The sequence below is a fragment of the Vigna unguiculata genome, chromosome 5, assembly GCF_037176805.1.
Source record: "Vigna unguiculata cultivar grain cowpea cultivar isolate G323 ecotype 2 chromosome 5, ASM3717680v1, whole genome shotgun sequence".
Taxonomy (NCBI): Eukaryota; Viridiplantae; Streptophyta; class Magnoliopsida; order Fabales; family Fabaceae; genus Vigna; species Vigna unguiculata.
Genome location: NC_140796.1, coordinates 50332075 through 50353300, shown reverse-complemented (window position 1 = coordinate 50353300; position 21226 = coordinate 50332075). Strand labels below are relative to the sequence as shown.

Genomic DNA, 21226 nt, shown 5'->3' with positions numbered 1-21226 from the left:
AACAAATATGAAGATAAAGGGAATAAGAAAAAAAAAATGTGAAGAATAAAAACGTTATCGGAATACATGATGAATCGAAGAAAACTATGGTTCATGATGTAAAAGAAATAGGAGAGCTGGTAAAATTGAGAGTTTTATGATTATTTGTAGCTCTGAATTTCGGACTATTTGTAATTACGGTTACTTTATGTACAAGACCTTTTGCGTTCGGACAATGATATTTTTTACTAAATTTTTACAATCTTCTTTTAAAATTCAATGTCATTTGTACCATGTATTCATCGTATTCATCCAAGATTGTACCAAGATTGTTATCAAGATTGTTATCATCGTATTTCTAAGGCTTAAATACACATTTGGTCCCTATTTTTGTCAAAATTATTCAATCTGGTCCCTATTTTGGTTGTTTGTTCAATTTAGTCCTCGTTTTGGTAAAATCACATTCAATTGAGTCCTTTTGGCAGACAGAATTAAAATTTTTAACGGCACAGTGACACGATGTAACTGTTTGGCCTACGTGTCAGTTTTTGGTCAGTGACGTTGGCACAGTAAACTTATATGGCCGTTGGAAGTTTAAAATTTAGGGAAATTGATTTGGGGAAGAAATTAGGGTTTGAGAGGTGTGAAGCAAAATTGTGGCCAATCCAGCTGTTTCACTCCATCCGATGTGTGATTCGAAATTGGCGTTTGAGAGGTATGTCTCGTCACCACTCGTCTTCCTCCTCTTGCTGTAACAATTGGGGGCAACAAAGTTACGGTGGGTCTCATATTCGTGGTTCCAAGGGTATGGGTTTAATCCCCATTTGCAAATGTGGAGAAGTTGCAGTGCTTCGAGTGGCAAGAACTTTGAAGAATAATGGCAGACAATTTTGGGGTTGTTCTAAGTTCAAGCGTGCTGCTTGCAGTGATAATGTGTGGTGTAACTACTTCAAGTGGTGTGATGAAGAATTTTGTGATGAAAGAGATGGCATTATAGCCCAGCAAAGGATAAAGATTTTTGAACTGGAGATTTCTGTGAGGGCTATGAAGAAAACGAATCAATTTTTGTTACAATTAGTTTTTGTTGTTGTTATAATCTTTGTAGTCATGCTGCCAATAATGTTTAAGATTCAATGTTTGTAGTTGAGGATGATGATTTGTTGGTGTTGATGATGTTTTGTTGGTGTTGAAGTTATGAATGTAAAAAAGCAGTGCTGTAACTTATGAATGTTGTGTTTGTTTGTAATGAAGCAGGGTCTAGTAATGTGCAATTTAACTCCCTATTTTAAGTTCATACTTTAGTTTAAAATGTGCAATTTGGTCCCTATTTTAAGTTTAAAATGTTCAATTTGGTCCTTATTTTAAGTTTAAAATGTTCAATTTGGTCTCTATTTTAAGTTTAAAATGTTTAATTTGGTCCCTGTTTTAAGTTTAAACTGTTGAATAGAGTCCCTGTTTTATAACACAACCTGCCAAATAGAAGTGGAAAATAAACCAACATATAATTGAGTCCATATTGAACATACACAACCTGCCAATTACACAAGTCCAAATTCCAATTACAACTCCAATCTTGGAGACCAATATTCATTCAAGTGCAATCAAAATGTGCTGAAGTCATGGAATTCAAATGTTCAACAAAAGTGTGCTGGACAAAAAAAGTTAACAAACATAGTACCAATTACTACAAAATTACTACCAAAACAGGCCTAAATACATCAAAAGTTGTCTCCTAAGTAGGCCTAATTAAAGCACATAAAATGTTGTTCAAGTTGGTGGTCTTCGAATCTGCAATTTCTGCCTGCAGCTTGGTTGCCCTGTCTGTTGTGAGACTTCATGTTCCTGCTGTGAAGGTTGTGTTGGTTGTGTGATCTGCTGACTTGATGGTGGTGGTTGTTGTGTAGGCTGTGTTGCTTGTGTGGACTGCTGACTTGATGGTGGTGGTGGTTGCTCTGTAGGCTGCGGTTGCTGAGGGAGTTGTGGACAATTACTTCTGTTATGTCCCACTTCACGATATACCCTACATCTCTTTTGATGGCCACCTTTCCTTAACTCAGTATCATTTTTCTTTAATTCCCACTGTTTCAATCTCCTTTTTTTCTTTGGCCTCCCAGGTAATCTCCTTTTGAGGGGGGTTGGACATCATCGTAGGAAGTCCTCTCCCACAGCAGCTGCCCATTCACTGGATAGATTATGGAGTGGTATGTTTCTTCATAAGTGCAAGTTCTGAACCAGTGTGGTATGAACTCCTCTGCATTTAAATTTAAAAACCTCATTGCAGCAAGTGCATGGCAACAAGGAATACCACTGAGCATCCATTTCCTGCACGTGCATTGGTGTGTGTCAATGTTGACTTTGTACTTCTCTCCAATAAGTGAAATGTGCTTGATTTCAAAAATCTTTTCTCCTGACCAACTATAAAAGCATAACAGGTTAGCAAATTCAATAAATGATAAATATTAATTGTGTCAAAATGCTTATTTAAATACCTTGGAATCCAGTTCTTTGTTAAGGCTGATTCTTCTCGCAGCCTAGTTGTAATCCTTGGGCAGATTGAACCTTTAAAAGCTTTCACCTTCTTTCGGTTTTTGGCCCACCTCTTCATCAAATAAATTTTGATGTCCTCTAGCATTGATACAATTGGTTTAGTCCTTGCATCAATTATGACACTGTTGAAGTCCACACATCGAACCCTAATTCTACGCTTATCATTCTTAACAAATCTTATATTTCTTCCACTATGAATTGCATACGTCCTAACAGCATCTCTGAAGTGTTCCTTGTCAAGGAAATATGTTCCCACTTCCCACTTGTGGTCTGCCATGGATTTTGGCATCACAAACATCCCAAAAACATCTCCACTGTTATCCTCTGATTCACAATCAGATTCTGCACCACTCAATAATTCATCTGACACCCACTGATCATCAGAAAGACCTCTATCTATGTCTTTTCGCACCTTTCCCCTGTGTTGACTGTCACTTTCATTCTCTTCTTCACTTATGCCCACTTCAACTATAATAGAACCCACATCATTATCAGAAGTATTGCTGTCCCCCATTATATTCACAGGAATATCAACAAATTCCTCATCTTCAGTATCAGATTCATCCAAACTGTGAACCTCTGCCTCAATATCCACCTCATCCAAACCTGCTGCACCACCCAAATTAGGTTCAGCCTGACCTCCCAAATCAACTTCAACCTCACCTCCATTTCCACCTTCATCCTCACCTGCTGCACCTCCCACTTCAGCTTCAGCCTCACCTTCATTTCCACCTTCATCCAAACCTGCTGCACCACCCAAATTAGCTTCAGCCTCACCTCCCAAATCAGCTTCATCCTCAACTCGATTTTCACCTTGAGCCTCACCTCCCAAATCAGCTTCATCCTCAACTCGATTTTCACCTTCATCCTCACCTACTGCACCTCCCAAATCAGCTTCAGCATCACCTCCCAAATCAGCTTTACCCTCACCTCCATTTCCACCTTCATCCTCACCTACTGCAACTCCCAAATCAGCTTCAGCTTCAGCCTCATTTTCACCTTCATCACCCAAGACAACCTCACTCAAACCTCCACCATGTCCCAACTCAGCATTAACTTGAACAATCGCATATTCCAAATTATCATCTATATCATCATCTACAACTACTGCTTCTGACACAATATGAACCACAAACAAGTGAACTTCTCCAGTACGCTTAGCAACATTTACCATATTAATTGACCCATTATAATCATACAACAACTGCAACCGTCTATCTACAACATACCATAATTCTTTAACTTCTAAATAGCCCATTAACTTAAGTGTGTCTAACACCTCAAAATATGTTAAGACTTTGGCAAGTGTACCAAGTCGTGCAAGTAGTAACCGGTAAGACCGGGATATCGTTTCCCAAGAGACTCGTGTATACTAATTAATTGCGTAATTAGTGACTAATTTAAACTAACGAATAAATCCATATTTTGAGTTTTAATGTATGAAATTAAACTTTGCATAAATAATTAAAATTGAACTTTGGAAGTTAAAGGCACTTAGTGAGTGGAAAAGATTAGAAATGATATGACTTGATATTGCCGAGGTTAGAATTCACCAACTATACTCTCATGAAACTACAATTTAACATCCTCTTCATTAATATGCTAATGCCAACCCACAATATTACTCAAACCCTAATTCCTTAATAGATTGAGCCTAAATTTCCTTATTAAAAGTCAATTCCTTGAACTCTTAATAAGCAAATTTGCTTTATGCACAAGGGCTTAAGACAACCAATGGGTCAAGCCCCATTCCTAGGTACAAGCTCCATTGAGTTCTCTTATTCCAAATCTAGGTTTCAAAAGATATTTTCACACCCCATGAACCAAAAATCATGCAAGAGATGGCTAAATCAATGCAAGCTTTAAGTGAAGAAATAAGAATACTAGCAATTAATGAAAGAGTCATATATATAATCAAAACATTTGCATTTACACAAGAGTTTCGTGGTTACATCTAACCCCAACAAAAATGGGTTTAGCTCTCCATTGCCATGGAGAGCTCAAGCTTAAAAATGGAAGAGATGGAAGAGAAAGAGATACAAAGAAGAAGATGGAGCTGTTCCCACAAGCCCTAGCACTCCTCCAAGCTCTCCAAATGTGTTCTTCGTGCCTCCAAAATGCCAAAGATGAGTTTCCCTCCGCGAAAACAGAAGAAAAAGGGTCACTTGACACATCAGCGAAAACAGGCGCCTGGCGGAAGGGTCTCACCGCCAGGCGCAAGCCACCAAACAGGGAGCAAGTCTTCCCGCTACCGCCCGGCGGTGACCAAGTGCCGCCAGGCGGTGACTAACAGTAGCGCTTGTCTGGCGCTTGGCTGGCGCGTAGCTGGCGGTCTGTTCCGCCTGGCGCTGGCTTCGCGTCGCCAGGCGCTTCCTGTTGACATTTTTCTTCTCTCTTTGCTATTCTGGGTCACTCATTAGTCTGGATTTTTGGAACAAAGCTTCCCATCTACAAAAAGGACACAAAAATGGGGATTAGTGGTATATTTAGATCAATGTAACCCACAATGTATTTATTTACAAAAGTAAGGTAAAATTGAGGATTAAGTAGGTTAAACGCTTTGGAAGAGATGATTTTGCTAATGAAATATAGCTTGGATAATGGTAAAAATTAACATTATCAACTCCCCCAAACTTAAAACCTTGCTTGTCCTCAAGCAAAAAGGTAACTTGGCCTAGATGAACAACACAATTGCAATGATCTAGCAAATCAAGAAAACATATGTCAATTGTGCCTGCTCTTATTTGAAAGATTGTGTAGCACATGTGTTTCATTACCAAGGCAAACTAAAGCTATGGTGTTCACAAAACAAAAATATCACAAGTGCATGCAAGAGTTTATAGGGGATCAACAATCATGGCAAAATGTTTCCTTGATCAATGGGAACCACTTCTCACAAGAACAAGTGTTTCACTCAAGCCCACTAGTGTATGGATATAAACAACATTCTCTCTACCATCACAATGTCACACAACTTAACTTTGCTTTTTGTTCAAAATGTCTAAGACTTTCACAAGCATGCTATCATCACAAGGTCTTTTATGGCTTGTATCGTGGCTAGGCTAAGAAGGAAATTTGGTTTTTCAGGATAACAAAAGTACCTTGAGCTAAGAGAGCAACTAATCAAATCATGAAAGTATTTTTCTTCCTTCTCTATTTAACCAATGAAACCAATTCCCAACTTGCTTGCACCAATTTTCTTTTCTTTTCTTTTCTTTTCTTTTTTTTTTTTTTGAATTGAACCAAAAACTTTACAAATTTTCCCATGCTCCCTTGTATTAGCAATAATTCCCCCAAACTTGAACCATACTCATGACTAACAATCATTTGCTCTCTCAAGCTCAAAGTAAGGTAGTCAATATCTTCACTATGCTCAAGGTTCAAGGAATGACATATATTATCTTTAAGGCTCAAATAAGACTCAAAGGATTTGCACACAAGTAACTTAAAAAGGATTGGCTCAATTATGTAAAGAAAAAGAAAGATGGCCTTGATCACCTGTAGCATGCAAGTAAATGAATAGCAATTGAACTCAAGCAAATTCAATTATGAGTTCACAGTGACAGCATTCACACAAATCAACTCTGGGGCACAACCTCTCACCGGGTATTTGGGTTCCACAATTGTCAACATATGCCAAAATCATTGATCACAATTAAACTCAAGCATCACTATATCAAAATGAGAACAACCACAAGCTCATGCTCACAAGCTAATTCAACATCATTTCATAACAAGCACAAAAGATGATCATGAAAAGTAGTAATTCAATGCAAAAGATTAGTTCACCACAACCAAGTTACAAAGTTCTACACTATGCTAAAAAGATCAATACTATCAAAAGAAAGTTAAGACTGAAAACTAAAAGCATAAAATAAATCAGGACTATCAACAAAACAAGTCCTGCAAAAAGTGAATCATTCTCTCCAAGTGCTCAGGCGTCATCCTCGCCCTCTTCGTCTAGATCCTCCTCCTCATCCTCTGCAGCAGCTAAGGCTCCACCTCCCCCAGTAGTAGTGGCCTGGGCCCCAGGCCAAGCAACAGTGGCAGCAAACTCCTCAGCTGATGGGGTGTGCAGCTCGGGTATAGTTAGGGAGATGCCCCTAAGCATGTCAGCATTGGCCATCCCCATCCGGTATAAGGCTTGCATCTGGGGTTCCAGGAGTTGAAGGTGGTCGAGCTTGGCCTCTAAAGCCTGCAACCGCATGTCAATGGTGGGTGTTGCCTCGGGCTCGGGCTCGGGCTCTGGCTCAAGATCGGCCTGTGGCTGATGGCGCCTCTTGGGTCTGGGAGCAACTGAGCAGAACCTCTGAAAATATGAAAAGTCCAAGTCCTGCGTTGCTTTCTCCAACGGGGGTACAGAAATATCCACCCCTGCCAGGCTACAAAGATGGGTGATGAGAGAGGGATGGCCAAGAGCGGCCTTGCCAGCAGCGTTGGCACACCGGTGGATCTCATTTGCAATAAACTGCCCTACATCCATCACCCGACCTATCAGGATAGTGTATAAAATGGTGGCGCGTCCCTCCGTAAGATCAGACACATGGGAGCACGGGGAGATGTTGGCGTGTACAAATGCTGACCAGAAGCGAGCCAAAGGGTGAAGGGAACCTCTCTGAATCGTACCCCTGTGAAATCCTTCACCCGCCAAGCAGAGTGCTTGGATCAGCTCTCCAGGCGCCACGCCCTCATCATCTAACACTGAAAACTGGCACTCCACATCATCAGCCAGCTGGGTGCCCAAAAACTCATTGATCGTGTCAGCATCAAAGGGCACCCTTTTCCCCCGCACATAACTGAGAAAGGTGGGGGTTGCTGAGGTGGTAACCTTGGCGTTAGCATAGAATTCCTTCACCAAGGTTACACTAAAAGTGCTAGGATAGCTACCCAGCCTTTCCCAGCCACGCCTGATCAACTCCAGCTGAAATTCGTTGACCTCCCCGGGCTTAAGAATCATTTTCCTCTCTGCCACCAACATTCGTTGCATGACCACTTGGAAGCGGTCCTCATTATCCTTTGTGAGGAAGTAATATTCTCTCCTTTCGTTTTTGCCCTTTCGAAGGGTTGCCAACGGTGGTCTTCATCCTTTTGGGATTTGAGGAGGATGCCATCTGCAAAATAAACATTAGTACAAAGAGGCAATTTAAAGTTAGCATTGGAGTGAGAGATTCAATCAAAAAGAGAGTTAATTGCATTTAAAGACTAAAATAGAACAACAAAATGTCAAGTCATTCAGATGCAAAAACCATTGTAGCATTGGTGCCTCACAACCCAACCTACAAACACAAGAAAAGCAAAGAAAGAGGCAGAAACAGGGGCCACCGCCTGGCCCCTTCAAAACGGCCGCAAGGCGCTAGCTCGCAACAGTGAGCTCTGCAAGGCGCCACCGCCTGGCGGTAAAACAGGCCAAAATGGCCACCGCCAGGCGGTACACAACAGAGTAGCCATGGACTTTTGAAAAACAACACAGACAGCAGAAACACAACCACAATGGTAGCCCAAGCACATTAACACAAACTTGCAAACAGAACATCATCATAAAAAAAAACGAGAATCAAAGCAAAGTAAAACCCTAAACTAATGAGTCAAGGATTTTTTAGTACAAAAAACATATACTCTAGAAACAAGAAGAAAAACACAAGAAAGTTTACTTGAGTGGAATGCTTGAGTGAGTGGAATGCAAGAGTAAGCTGGAGAACTCGTGAAGAGTGGCTTGTATGAAATGGGGTAGCTGCGCCTGGCGATAGTGTGGCAGCAGTGTGAGTGTGAGTGGTTAGGGCACGAGAATAGGGATTTGGAATTGGGGATTAGGGTTTGGCAAGAGGTGAGAGCAGGGAACAGCGGCGCCAGGCGAGATTTAAGGTTCTTTGAGAGTGCAGCACGAGTGTGAGGAGTGGGCCAACTCAAAACAGATTTTAAAAAGCCCAACGTGAGCTTGCGTAGCGCTACCGCCTGGCGGTAGGTCACGAACCGCCAGGCGATATACCAGTAAAATGCCACTGGACCTCTTTTTCTGGTATGGCGCTAGGCGGCGCTAGGGAACCGCCAGGCGGTATGCTTCTGCAGTGCTTCCAGTGGTCAATTTCACATATATCGCCAGGCGGGAGGGAGTGTAGCGCCAGGCGACTACTGCAGTGGTGGAGATTTTTGTGTTTTTGGCTATTGGTTGGGTTGGTTTTGACTCTATTGTACTCCACCCAACATTTCACTCTTGCAAGCATCTTTTTCAAGCTTTTCCAACTTTAAAGCATTCACATTCAAGCATTCACATTCAATTCACTTAACAAATGCACAACTTAATTTAAGACATGATTTCACTATACACTATGCTACTCCTATTCTCACAAACAACCAACTTTACACTATCATATTCTATGATGCACAAAAGTTGAACACAATTACATGCTATCACATCCTAAAACTAACTATGCATGAAGACTATGCTTCCACAAATTCAGAAATGCATGCAACAAAATTAGCACAAAGTTCAAACATCAATTCAAACACAACAATCTATGCTAACACACTTCACACATGCATAAAAACACAAAGCTATCTTAAAAACGAAAATTAAAAGCTAGAATGAGTTTAAAGCACTGGGTTGCCTCCCAGGAAGCGCTTGTTTAACGTCACGAGCCTGACGGGTAAGGACTCTAGGCTTCACTGAGGTGCATGACGGTGGTCATCCTCAAAACTTCACCACCCAAATAAGGCTTGAGCCTTTGGCCATTCACTACCCAACTCCTTTGTGAGGAAGGGTCTTCAATTTCAATTGCCCCATAAGCTTTCACCTCTTTGATGGTAAATGGGCCTGACCACTTGGATTTCAACTTCCCTGGGAATAATTTGAATCTTGAGTTGAACAGAAGCACTTGTTGACCGGGTTTAAAATCTCTTTTCACCAACTTCCTATCATGATAGGCCTTCACTTTCTCTTTATAGCTCTTGGAGGACTCATAGGCATTGAGTCGCATTTCTCCCAACTCATGAAGTTGTAGCTTCCTCTTCTCCCCTGACAAGGATGAATCAAAATTCAAGAACTTCATGGCCCAATAGGCTTTGTGCTCCAACTCCACCGGAAGATGACAAGCCTTCCCATATACCAATTGGAATGGAGTCAACCCAATTGGAGTCTTGAGTGCAGTCCTATAGGCCCACAGAGCATCGTCTAACTTAATAGACCAATCCTTTCTTGAGGAAGAAGTGGTCTTCTCAAGGATCCTCTTGATTTCTCTATTTGACACCTCTGCTTGTCCATTTGACTGAGGATGGTAAGGAGAGGCAACTTTGTGTCTGACATTGTAGTGCTCCAAGACTTTCTTCAACTGAGTGTTGCAGAAGTGAGAACCTCCATCACTTATCAAGACTCTTGGGACACCAAATCTGGAGAATATGTTCTTCTTGAGAAACTTGATGACTGTCTTAGCATCATTTGTGGGTGTGGCAACAGCTTCCACCCATTTGCTGACATAGTCCACAACCAACAAGATATACTCCTTAGAGAATGAGGAAGGCAAGGGGCCAATGAAATCAATACCCCAGCAATCGAACACTTCAACCTCGAGTATGTTCTGCAAAGGCATTTCATTCCTTCTGGAGATACTCTCTGTTCTTTGGCACTTGTCACAGTGTTTCACATGTGCATGAGAATCCTTGAAAATGCTCGGCCAATAGAACCCAGATTGTAGAATCTTTGCAGCTGTTCTTTCTCCACTGTAGTGTCCTCCATAGGGTGAATTGTGGCAGTGCCACAAGATATCTCTTGCCTCCTCTTCAGACACACATCTCCTCAACAGATTGTCTGCCCCAATCTTGAAAAGATGAGGATCATCCCATACATAGTATTTTGCTTCCCTGAACAGCTTCTGTTGCTGATGCCAACTCATATCCTCATGAACAACTTGAGCAGTCTTAAAGTTTGCCATTTCTGCAAACCAAGGTCTATTAGATACTAGGAGCAGCTTTTCATTAGGGAATTCTTCTAACACTTCCTGCTCTAGTGTGGTCACCTCTTCATTCACCAGTCTTGACAGATGGTCTGCCACTTGATTTTCACAACCCTTCTTGTCTTTAATCTCAAGATCAAATTCCTGCAACAACAAAATCCACCTGATGAGTCTAGGTTTAGAATCAGGTTTAGTAAGCAAGTATTTGATTGCAGCATAATCAGTGTAAACCACTACTTTAGAACTAATGAGATAAGAACGAAATTTTTCCAAGGCATACACTATTGCTAGTAACTCCTTTTCAGTAGTTGCATAATTCACTTGATGTTCATTAAGGACTTTACTAGCATAGTGTATGGAGTGAAAAATTTTATTCTTTCTTTGCCCCAAAACAGCCTCAACCGCATAATCACTTGCATCACACATAAGTTCAAAATCAAGTTCCCAATTAGGTGCAATGATTATGGGTGCGGAGACTAGGCTGGTTTTCAAAAGATTGAAAGCATTTAAACATTCAACATCAAAATTAAAGAAAATATCCTTATTGAGCAAGTTGCTCAATGGCTTGGCTATTTTGGAGAAATCCTTGATGAAGCGTCGGTAGAAACCCGCATGTCCAAGAAAGCTCCGGATTCCCTTCACATTTGTTGGTGGTGGGAGTTTCTCAATGACATCCACCTTTGCTTTGTCCACTTCAATGCCCTTGGAAGATATTTTGTGGCCCAAGACAATCCCTTCAGTCACCATGAAATGGCATTTCTCCCAATTGAGAATGAGATTGGTTTCAACACATCTCTTGAGCACAACTTCCAAATTTGCCAAGCAAAGATCGAATGAACTTCCAAACACCGAGAAGTCATCCATGAAGACCTCTATGCACTTCTCCACAAGGTCGGAGAAAATAGCCAACATGCATCGTTGAAATGTGGCTGGTGCATTGCAAAGCCCAAATGGCATCTTTCTATAGGCATAGATACCAAAAGGGCAAGTGAAGGCGGTCTTCTCTTGGTCTTTAGGGTCCACCACAATCTGGTTATAACCAGAATAGCCATCCAAAAAGCAATAGAAAGCTTGACCCGCCAATCTCTCTAACATTTGATCCATGAAAGGAAGAGGGAAGTGATCCTTCCTTGTGGCCTTGTTCAGCTTCCTGTAGTCTATGCACATCCTCCAGCCGGTCACGGTTCGTGTGGGTATCAACTCATTCTTGTCATTACGAACCATTGTCATGCCGCCCTTCTTGGGAACCACTTGCACTGGACTCACCCATGCACTATCAGAGATTGGGTAGATAATCCCAGCATCTAGGAGTTTTAATACCTCCTTTCTCACCTCCTCTTTCATCACAGGATTCAACCTTCTCTGAGGTTGTGCCACTGGCTTGAAATCCTCCTCCATGAAGATTCTGTGCATACAGTAGGAGGGACTGATTCCCTTCAGATCAGATATGGACCAACCAATGGCTCCTAAGTTGACTTTTAACACCTCAATCAACTTTTCTTCTTCTGAGGGTGATAAGGAGCTACTGATAATCACAGGTTTGTTGCTACCCCCTTCAAGAAACACATACTTCAAATGTTGGGGTAACATCTTCAACTCCACTTTTGGCTCTGTGACTTCATTCTCACCCTTCAAGTCTTCCATCTTCGCCTCATGAGGAGGGATTTCCTTCAAAGCGTCAAGATTGGCTAAGCACTCATCAATCTCTTTCTCCTCCTCATCATTGAGAATCTCAAAGGCATCAAGTAGAGCTTTCTCTAGAGGAGATGAGGCATGTAGATCTTTCTTGGAGCTCATGAGCACTTCATCAAGCATATCAACTCTGAAGCATCCTCCAATATCTTTTGGGTGAGACATGGCTTCAAAGACATTGAAGTTCACTTCTTCATCTTGAACTCTCACTATGAGTTTGCCATCATCAACATCAATTAGCACTCTTGCAGTCTTCATAAATGGCCTCCCCAATATGAGAGGAACTTCAACATCCTCCTCCATCTCCATTATAACAAAGTCCACTGGGAATAGGAACTTGTCAACTTTAACTAGCACATCCTCCACTACTCCGTGGGGGTATTTGATTGACCTATCCGCTAGTTGCAATGTCATTTGAGTGGGCTTGATTTCCAACTCCCCAATCTTCTTGAGCATAGAAAGAGGCATCAAGTTGATGCTAGCACCCAAATCAAGTAAGGCCTTCCCCACAGCTAGGCTCCCAATTGTGACTGGAAGTGTAAAGCTGTCAGGATCCTTAAACTTTGGAGGCAACATCTTCTGAATGATACCACTGCATCAGCCTCTTGTTCTATGGTTTCCTCTTCAATAAATCTTCTCTTCTTTGTGAGGATTTCCTTCATAAACTTTGCATAGGTTGGCATTTGCTCTAAGGCTTCTGAGAAGGGAATATTGATTTGAAGCCTCTTGAAAATGTCCAAAAACCTTGCAAATTGCCTTTCTTTATCTTTCTTAGAAGGCTTAAGAGGATATAGGAGAGTCTTCACTGGTGGTGGCTTTATTGCCACTTCCTTCTTTTTCTCATTTTCTCTATTTTCAATTTTATTCTCTTCCTCTTCTACAACAATTTCCTCATCTATCTCTTCCTCATCTTTTTCTTCTCCTTTATCATTGGGCTTGGCTTTAGCTTCATCACTTCCTTTAGCATTCAACCTCACTTCTTTACCACTTCTTGTGACCACCGCTTTGCATTGCTCTTTGGGATTGGCTTCGGTGTTGGCGGAAAATGAACTACTTTGTTGATTTGCCACTTGCTTGGCCAATTGCCCCACTTGCACCTCCAAGTTTTTAATCGAGGCATCGGTGTTCTTCTGATTCTGAATTGACATTTGCATGAATTGCTGCATCATGTCTTCAATCTTGGATGTTCTATCAGACAAAGAAGGATGTTGATAAGTTTGTTGATGTGGGAGCCTATTGGAAGGTCCTGCTTGGCCCATGTTTTGATGAGGTCTCCATCCTTGGTTATAATTCCCTGGTCGGCCTTGATTGCCCATATAACTAACTTCCTCTTGAGATGTGTTTGGCATAGCACATTGCCCATTAGTATGGTTTCCTCCACATAACTCACAACTTTGCACTTGTTGGAGTTGAGCTATAGAGGCATTTTGAAGCTCTTGAGGAAGTTGTGACAGTTTCTTCATGAGGGTCTCCAGCTGCTGAGTCATAATCTTGTTTTGAGCCAATAGAGCATCTTGAGATTGAAGCTCTAGAATACCCTTCTTTTGAGAATGGGCTCTCTCAGTGTAAGCTTCATTATCATTGGCGGCCATATTCTCTATTAACTCATAAGCTTCCTCTGGTGTCTTCCACTTGATACTCCCATCGGCAGAGGCATCTAACATCAACTTTGATTGGGATTTAAGACCTGCCAAGAAAAGAGTAAGTTGTGTAGGTTGATCAAACCCATGAATGGGAGTCTTCCTTAGCAGTCCCTTGAATCTATCCCATGCTTGGCCCAAGGACTCATCCATATCTTGTTGAAATGCCGAGATTTCTTGTTTTCCCTTATTAACCTTGGACTGGGGAAAATATTTGCTCAAGAACTTTGCAACCACATCATCCCAGTTAGTGAGGCTATTTTCAGGAAAGGAATTCAACCAGGCTTTTGCAGGTCCTGCTAGTGAGAACGGGAAGAGACTCAGGCGTATGGCTTCATCAGGAACTTGATGGATCTTCACAGTATTGCATATCTCCAAGAATGTGGCCAGATGAGTGTAGAGATTCTCATGAGACAGGCCATTGAACTGATTACTCTGCACCAGATGAATAAGAGCTGGCTTCATCTCCATGTTGGTGGCATTGACAGTTGGCCTAGCAATATTGTTGAAGTTAACATGGCCTGTGAACGCTGCATAATCTTCCAAAGTGCGTCTTTCACGACCTCTACCATCACCATGAGGATTGTCTGCCATTTCTGCTTCTGGCAAAGGATCAGGATTCTGAGAAGTAGATGAAAGATTGTCTGAAGCAGAAGAGTGATGGGCAACTTGTTGTGCTTGAGCTCGTCTTCTCCTTGTGGCACTATTGTTTCTGCGGGCAGTTTTCTCTATCTCGGGATCAACAAGGAGTGGTTCTGAAGATGCAGTTCTCCTTGTACGGATCCTACCCTGCATAAACTATAGAGCAACAACAAAAGCAAGCTCGAACTACAAGTTAGCCCAAAATTAATGTGCGTATAAAAGTAAACAAAAACAGTAAATATGCACAAAAGAATTTAAGTCTAAATAAGTCAGAAATCACACAAAAGTCTAGTATTAGACACGGGTCCTCGGCAACGGCGCCAAAAACTTGTTAAGACTTTGGCAAGTGTACCAAGTCGTGCAAGTAGTAACCGGTAAGACCGGGATATCGTTTCCCAAGAGACTCGTGTATACTAATTAATTGCGTAATTAGTGACTAATTTAAACTAACGAATAAATCCATATTTTGAGTTTTAATGTATGAAATTAAACTTTGCATAAATAATTAAAATTGAACTTTGGAAGTTAAAGGCACTTAGTGAGTGGAAAAGATTAGAAATGATATGACTTGATATTGCCGAGGTTAGAATTCACCAACTATGCTCTCATGAAACTACAATTTAACATCATCTTCATTAATATGCTAATGCCAACCCACAATATTACTCAAACCCTAATTCCTTAATAGATTGAGCCTAAATTTCCTTATTAAAAGTCAATTCCTTGAACTCTTAATAAGCAAATTTGCTTTATGCACAAGGGCTTAAGACAACCAATGGGTCAAGCCCCATTCCTAGGTACAAGCTCCATTGAGTTCTCTTATTCCAAATCTAGGTTTCAAAAGATATTTTCACACCCCATGAACCAAAAATCATGCAAGAGATGGCTAAATCAATGCAAGCTTTAAGTGAAGAAATAAGAAGACTAGCAATTAATGAAAGAGTCATATATATAATCAAAACATTTGCATTTACACAAGAGTTTCGTGGTTACATCTAACCCCAACAAAAATGGGTTTAGCTCTTCATTGCCATGGAGAGCTCAAGCTTAAAAATGGAAGAGATGGAAGAGAAAGAGATACAAAGAGGAAGATGGAGCTGTTCCCACAAGCCCTAGCACTCCTCCAAGCTCTCCAAATGTGTTCTTCGTGCCTCCAAAATGCCAAAGATGAGTTTCCCTCCGCGAAAACAGAAGAAAAAGGGTCACTTGACACATCAGCGAAAACAGGCGCCTGGCGGAAGGGTCTCACCGCCAGGCGCAAGCCACCAAACAGGGAGCAAGTCTTCCCGCTACCGCCCGGCGGTGACCAAGTGCCGCCAGGCGGTGACTAACAGTAGCGCCTGTCTGGCGCTTGGCTGGCGCGTAGCTGGCGGTCTGTTCCGCCTGGCGCTGGCTTCGCGTCGCCAGGCGCTTCCTGTTGACATTTTTCTTCTCTCTTTGCTATTTTGGGTCACTCATTAGTCTGGATTTTTGGAACAAAGCTTCCCATCTACAAAAAGGACACAAAAATGGGGATTAGTGGTATATTTAGATCAATGTAACCCACAATGTATTTATTTACAAAAATAAGGTAAAATTGAGGATTAAGTAGGTTAAACGCTTTGGAAGAGATGATTTTGCTAATGAAATATAGTTTGGATAATGGTAAAAATTAACATTATCAAAATACCCCCATGTGTCTGGGTCACATGACCATTGATCAATCAATCCACCCACATATAAAAGCCCACCATTCTGAACAAAATGTCCACCATGGTGGACCACAACCTTGAATCTCTCGTCACGCATCTAAAAACAAAAAATTATATGCTATCAATTAAACAGGGGACCACACACCTGAAACATGAATAAACAAAGGGGAACACAAGGGGACCACCGAACACATAATATTACCCTACCCACTATCGAAAGCAACAATACAATACACAATAAACCATAAAGTTGTAAAATCCACCGCAAATCAACCACAAATGAAGAGGCAGTACAGAAATCAACCCAAAAAGTTCAACTTTTTAAACACTCAAACACAAAAGATATAAAACCCACCGCAAACCCACCACAAACGAAAAATACAACTCCAAGACGAATGCGAACCTGCACCTGGTTGACACTTCAAACTTGAATGCGAACCTGCACCTGGTTGACACTTCAAACTTGAATGCGAACCTCCAATCGCAATCTCCAACCACAATGTCGAAGAACCTTCAATCGCAATCACGCTCCAAACTTGAATGCAAACCCTACCTAATGAACTCTCCAGTCGCAAAAACCCTAATTTTCTTCCCCTTTCTAACTAACCCTAGGCCATCTCTTGAATGTTCTCCACGATCTCCTTCGTTCCCACTTCACTCAAATGATTAATCCCCTTTAGTTATCACTTTTCGCTGCAATAAAATCACATTTGATTGCCTAAGACTTGGGTGCTCGACGTTTACCTTGTTTTTTACTTTATCATTTATAAATTTTTAATTGTTTTAACTTTTTAATTTATTTAACTTTTCACTCCAATTTATTTTTAACGATACACTGTGCCAGCATAAAAACTGACACGTAGGCCAAACAGTTACACTGTGCTGTTAAAAATTTTAATGCGATTTTACCAAAACGAGAACTAAATTGAACAAACAACCAAAATAGGGACCAGATTGAATAATTTTGACAAAAATAGAAACCAAATGTGTATTTAAACCTATTCCTAAATATGAAACATTCATCGTATTTTTAATTTATTTGTTAACTATTTTTATGAAAAATATTAAATAATTTTTTTCCATTTGTTTACTCTGCACAAATATTAATAGTCTAAATATCTTATTAAATTATATAGTATATAATAAAATTTTAAATCATAATACTTATTTAAAAAATCGTATATACAATAATGATTTCTAATAAATTGTCAACATAACACTTCGCGCTAATAGCATTTTAAAAAACTAGACAAATTATATTTCTAATAAATTGTCAAACATATAACACTTTGCGCTAATAACATTTAAAAAAAAAAAAAATTAAGAGAGATTCACACCAAATATCAAAGAACAAACACTTTAAACACTAACAAAACTTCCCACAAAAATATCAAACAAAACTTCCGAAATATGAAACTTCCAGGGTTTACTAGGCCAAAAACAAGGACATAACCTAACGTCCTTAAAATACTCTATTACATAGCGATGAAATAATCATGAATAACCTATCCAACTGCAAAAATATCACTGATCACCGTGCTTGGCCTTGGTATGTTGTTGCAGACCAGTGTCGGTGTTGAAAGTCCTGCACCAGAAACACACAATATTAACATTAGGTCATAATACAATGTAACAGAGCTAAGCTTTGTGGGTTTTTGTAAAAAAACATACTTGCTGCAACTTTTGCAAACAAGTCCACCAGACTTGGGACTTTTGTCTTTGGCTTCAGTGTTGGGAGTCTTTCCACCTTTTTTCACGGATTGAGGAGTTTCTGCTTTCAAGTTTTTCTTACCTTCTAAATCACAAATTAAAGACATGAATACATCAGTTTCCAAGTTCATTCATCATATGCATTCACTACAATAATGTAAAACATTCACGGACAAAATACAGCTATAAACATGCATATATAATAAATCATGTAATTATGTAAGCTTATCCAGTGGAGTGTGCAAGTCTCACCAGTCTTTTCAGGAGAAGCATTTTTAGCTTTCTTGGAGGAGACAGGAGTTTTTGCTGCAGATTCATTTGGTCTCTTCTTTGCCAAATTCGCCTACAAAAACAAAGTCAATTACAAAATATTAAGTCACAATAACACTATCATGGAAATAAAACATAAAAAAGGAAATAATGACAGGTGAAAATCCAATACTTTCTTAGGAGGGGTCTCTTCATCGCCATCTTCATCACTGTCATCATCCTCATCACTGTCATCACTGTCGGCATCCTCCATCTAAAAAGTTAAACAGTAAAATGTCACCATGAAATATGACACCAAAATTTTAAAGATGAATACTTGAAAGGTTAATTGTTACAATTCTGCAAGAGTGTTATCAAGAGCAATTAGTTACTTTCACTAACAAGGTTCTAATTCCAACTGCAAAATCTTTAAAACAACTAGCAAGACTGCCTGTAGAAAAATTGCACCTCTACGGTATCTTCAAAAACATTGAATTTGATATATAAAAAACTTTGGATATATTTTAAAATAGCAAAACCATTACAAATTGCAAGTCCAGTAAAGGGATAGTACCAAAAATGAATAGAGATTCCAAACTCAACAATAACCACTATTTTATATTTTGTATAGTGTATATAAAGTATACTATATGCAAATAAATTCTAAAATATAATTAAAATTACTCAATTAGCAACCTCTCATTATAATTAAAACAAGTCATGGTTGACCAAAACAAAACACCAACAGAAGTCAAATACAAGTTTCCTACATAATAACTATTAGTCATCTCACCTAAATCCAAGCCTTCTACTGTTATCAAATCTTTAAAAAAGCACAAATCTACAACTCCCCCTTTAGATGGCAGGGGCAGATATACCACAATGGCAGCACTATATGAAGCCCTTGATAGCAAACAATTTCAACAAAAGTATCTACTTCTAACCATTTGAGTATATTTGACTAGAGGTAGTCATATTATAAACAGAGCAAAAGTATTTCACATCAAGAGCAATTCAAAACAAAATCAAACCAATACCTCTTCATCAGAAATTCCCAAAGCATCATCTTCATCAGAATCATCATCAGAATCCTCATTGTCTTTTTCTGGCTCAACGACCTTGACTTTTTTTGCTGCAGCACCAGCCTTAGCATCAAGCTTTTTAGATACAAGTGCCTTCAATTCTTCAGCTTTCTTTTCAAGTTTTCCTAACATAAGATACATGTAAATTAGCTAGCCGTGTAGACTCGTACACAAGCAATAAAAAAACTACGATTAAGAAAATGCAGGTACCATTCTCTGTGTTAACCAATGGAATATCCTCATCACTATCTGTCCAATTACAAAACCGCAAATGTCAGACCAAGCAACTCAATCCAAATGTAATATCTATTTTTATAAGTAAATGCTTGAGCCTTACCAGTAAAATCATCCTCCTCACTAGTGCCGGCCAAAACAGAACAAAAGTCAAGGAAAAAAACGAAAAAGACAATATATGATAGCCAAACAAATATGAGTTCCCAGTGATTCATTTGGATAAAACAGCTGTTCCACATAGACTCAAACATTAAGATAAACAGAAATTTAAAAACTTAAAAATAGTTCAGTAATGCCAAGGATATTCATCGCCAGAGTAATATGCTTTGTATCCACAGAAATGAACACTGGCACTCTTTGAACTGTGGGATAGTTCAAACTCCTTCTCCAGAACCAATTCCAGAGATATTTGAGGGATTTTCTCCCTGGAGAGTGTTCCCAGGACAAACTTCTGCTCACCGACCTTCAAGTACAGAACCACAGGTTCATTTGCTTTGTCTTTCTTTCCCTCACCAAGGGCAGCCTAAACAGCAACAAGTCAGTAACTTTGTCTACACACAAAAACGTACAACAAAACATGGCAAACACCCAAAACCCTAACCTGAGAAAGGTGGATGCATGCTTCAAATTCCGTTGGGTCAACTTTAACAGACTCCCCAACCTTAACCTCAGCACCTAAATAGACAAAACCACAATATCAGATATATCTACATAAAACCCTAATACATAAACCATAATATTAGTATACTCCTGCTTAAAAGAGTATTAGCCATCACTGATGACACAGGAGAGAAAAGTTATGCAAAAAATCAGTACTTCAATTACTTAAAAGAACCCGTTGAACGCTTAACACGCGCTCAGAGAGGACATTACTTCGGTCGGACAAACAACAAATCAAAAAAAAATAGAGGCATAAGAGAAAAAAGTCAATAATAAAACCATTACCCCAAAACTCCATTGGAAGTAAAATAGAATGAAGAAGAAGGATAGTAGAAGAAAAGTAGGTCAGAACTAAATGAAATGGAAGAGTGGCGGGGAAGACAGAGAGGGTTTTAAGGGTTTATGAATATTTATAGCCCTAAAAGGTTGTCTGACGCTCTCCCAACTAGGGTTTTTCTTTTTTTTTTTCTCATCCCAAACCTTTGATTTTTAACTATTTCTTCTTGCACCTCCAAAAATTTCGATCTACATCCCCATGTATGAAAAGCCATAATTACCCTTTTATATTTTTAAATTTAATCCTTTTTTTTTTCTCCCTCCCCTTTTGATCTTTCGTGTGTGTGTTTAGTTGACTGTCTTTTCTTGTCAACAAAAAATAATTACAAAGACACAAGATTTATAAGCTTGGGTTGCGATTTTGCTGCATTTAGATCAACTGAGACGAGCTTGAAGGTTGTCATACCAACTACGAAGTAAGATTTTTTTTATGTTTATGGATTGTTGTTTCCGAAACACATCCACCTTTCCCTCCACCTCCATCCCGGAAAACACTTTTATCCTTCAAGAATATTGCTCTCTTCGTAGCACATTCACCCCAAACAAATTATACATTACTATTAAGAAGATATTGGAAATTCGGAATTCTAACACGGTATAGAAATGATTTTTCTAGGTTGTTAAATTAATAAATTATTTTAGAGGAATTAAATATGCTTCTATTTTCTCGACTTATATGTGAAATAATAATTCATTCCTCTCATATTCTTATGTTTTAATAAACATGAAATACATTTTCTATAACTAACTTCATGTTAACTTTTAGGCTTCTAAGAGTCATGTTGATTAAAAGATCATAATTATTGCACATGTAATTT

The 21226-nt window shown here is 39.6% G+C and overlaps 2 protein-coding genes across 3 annotated transcripts; both read right to left on the bottom strand.

The window, feature by feature from the left end:
• Nucleotides 1–9179: 9179 nt before the first annotated feature.
• On the bottom strand, nt 9180–12578 carry LOC146886523 (uncharacterized). Its single transcript, XM_085673491.1, has 2 exons — nt 12181–12578; nt 9180–9630 (listed from the first exon to the last, which is right to left on the bottom strand). The coding sequence occupies exons 1-2, from the start codon at nt 12576–12578 to the stop codon at nt 9180–9182; spliced, it is 849 nt and encodes a 282-aa protein (XP_085529617.1).
• A 4902-nt stretch (nt 12579–17480) lies between these two features.
• Nucleotides 17481–20580, bottom strand: LOC114183269 (histone deacetylase HDT1-like). 2 transcript variants are annotated; one of them, XM_028070210.2, is made up of 10 exons: nt 20358–20580; nt 20014–20087; nt 19718–19935; nt 19516–19538; nt 19389–19427; nt 19134–19303; nt 18290–18370; nt 18100–18190; nt 17809–17932; nt 17481–17722 (listed from the first exon to the last, which is right to left on the bottom strand). In XM_028070210.2, exons 1-10 carry the CDS (start codon nt 20368–20370, stop codon nt 17662–17664), a joined length of 894 nt encoding a protein of 297 aa, XP_027926011.1. In that variant the 5' UTR covers nt 20371–20580; the 3' UTR covers nt 17481–17661. The 2 variants fall into 2 exon arrangements, with proteins under 2 accessions (XP_027926011.1, XP_027926012.1); XM_028070211.2 differs by having other exon boundaries at nt 17809–17929.
• Nucleotides 20581–21226: the final 646 nt, after the last annotated feature.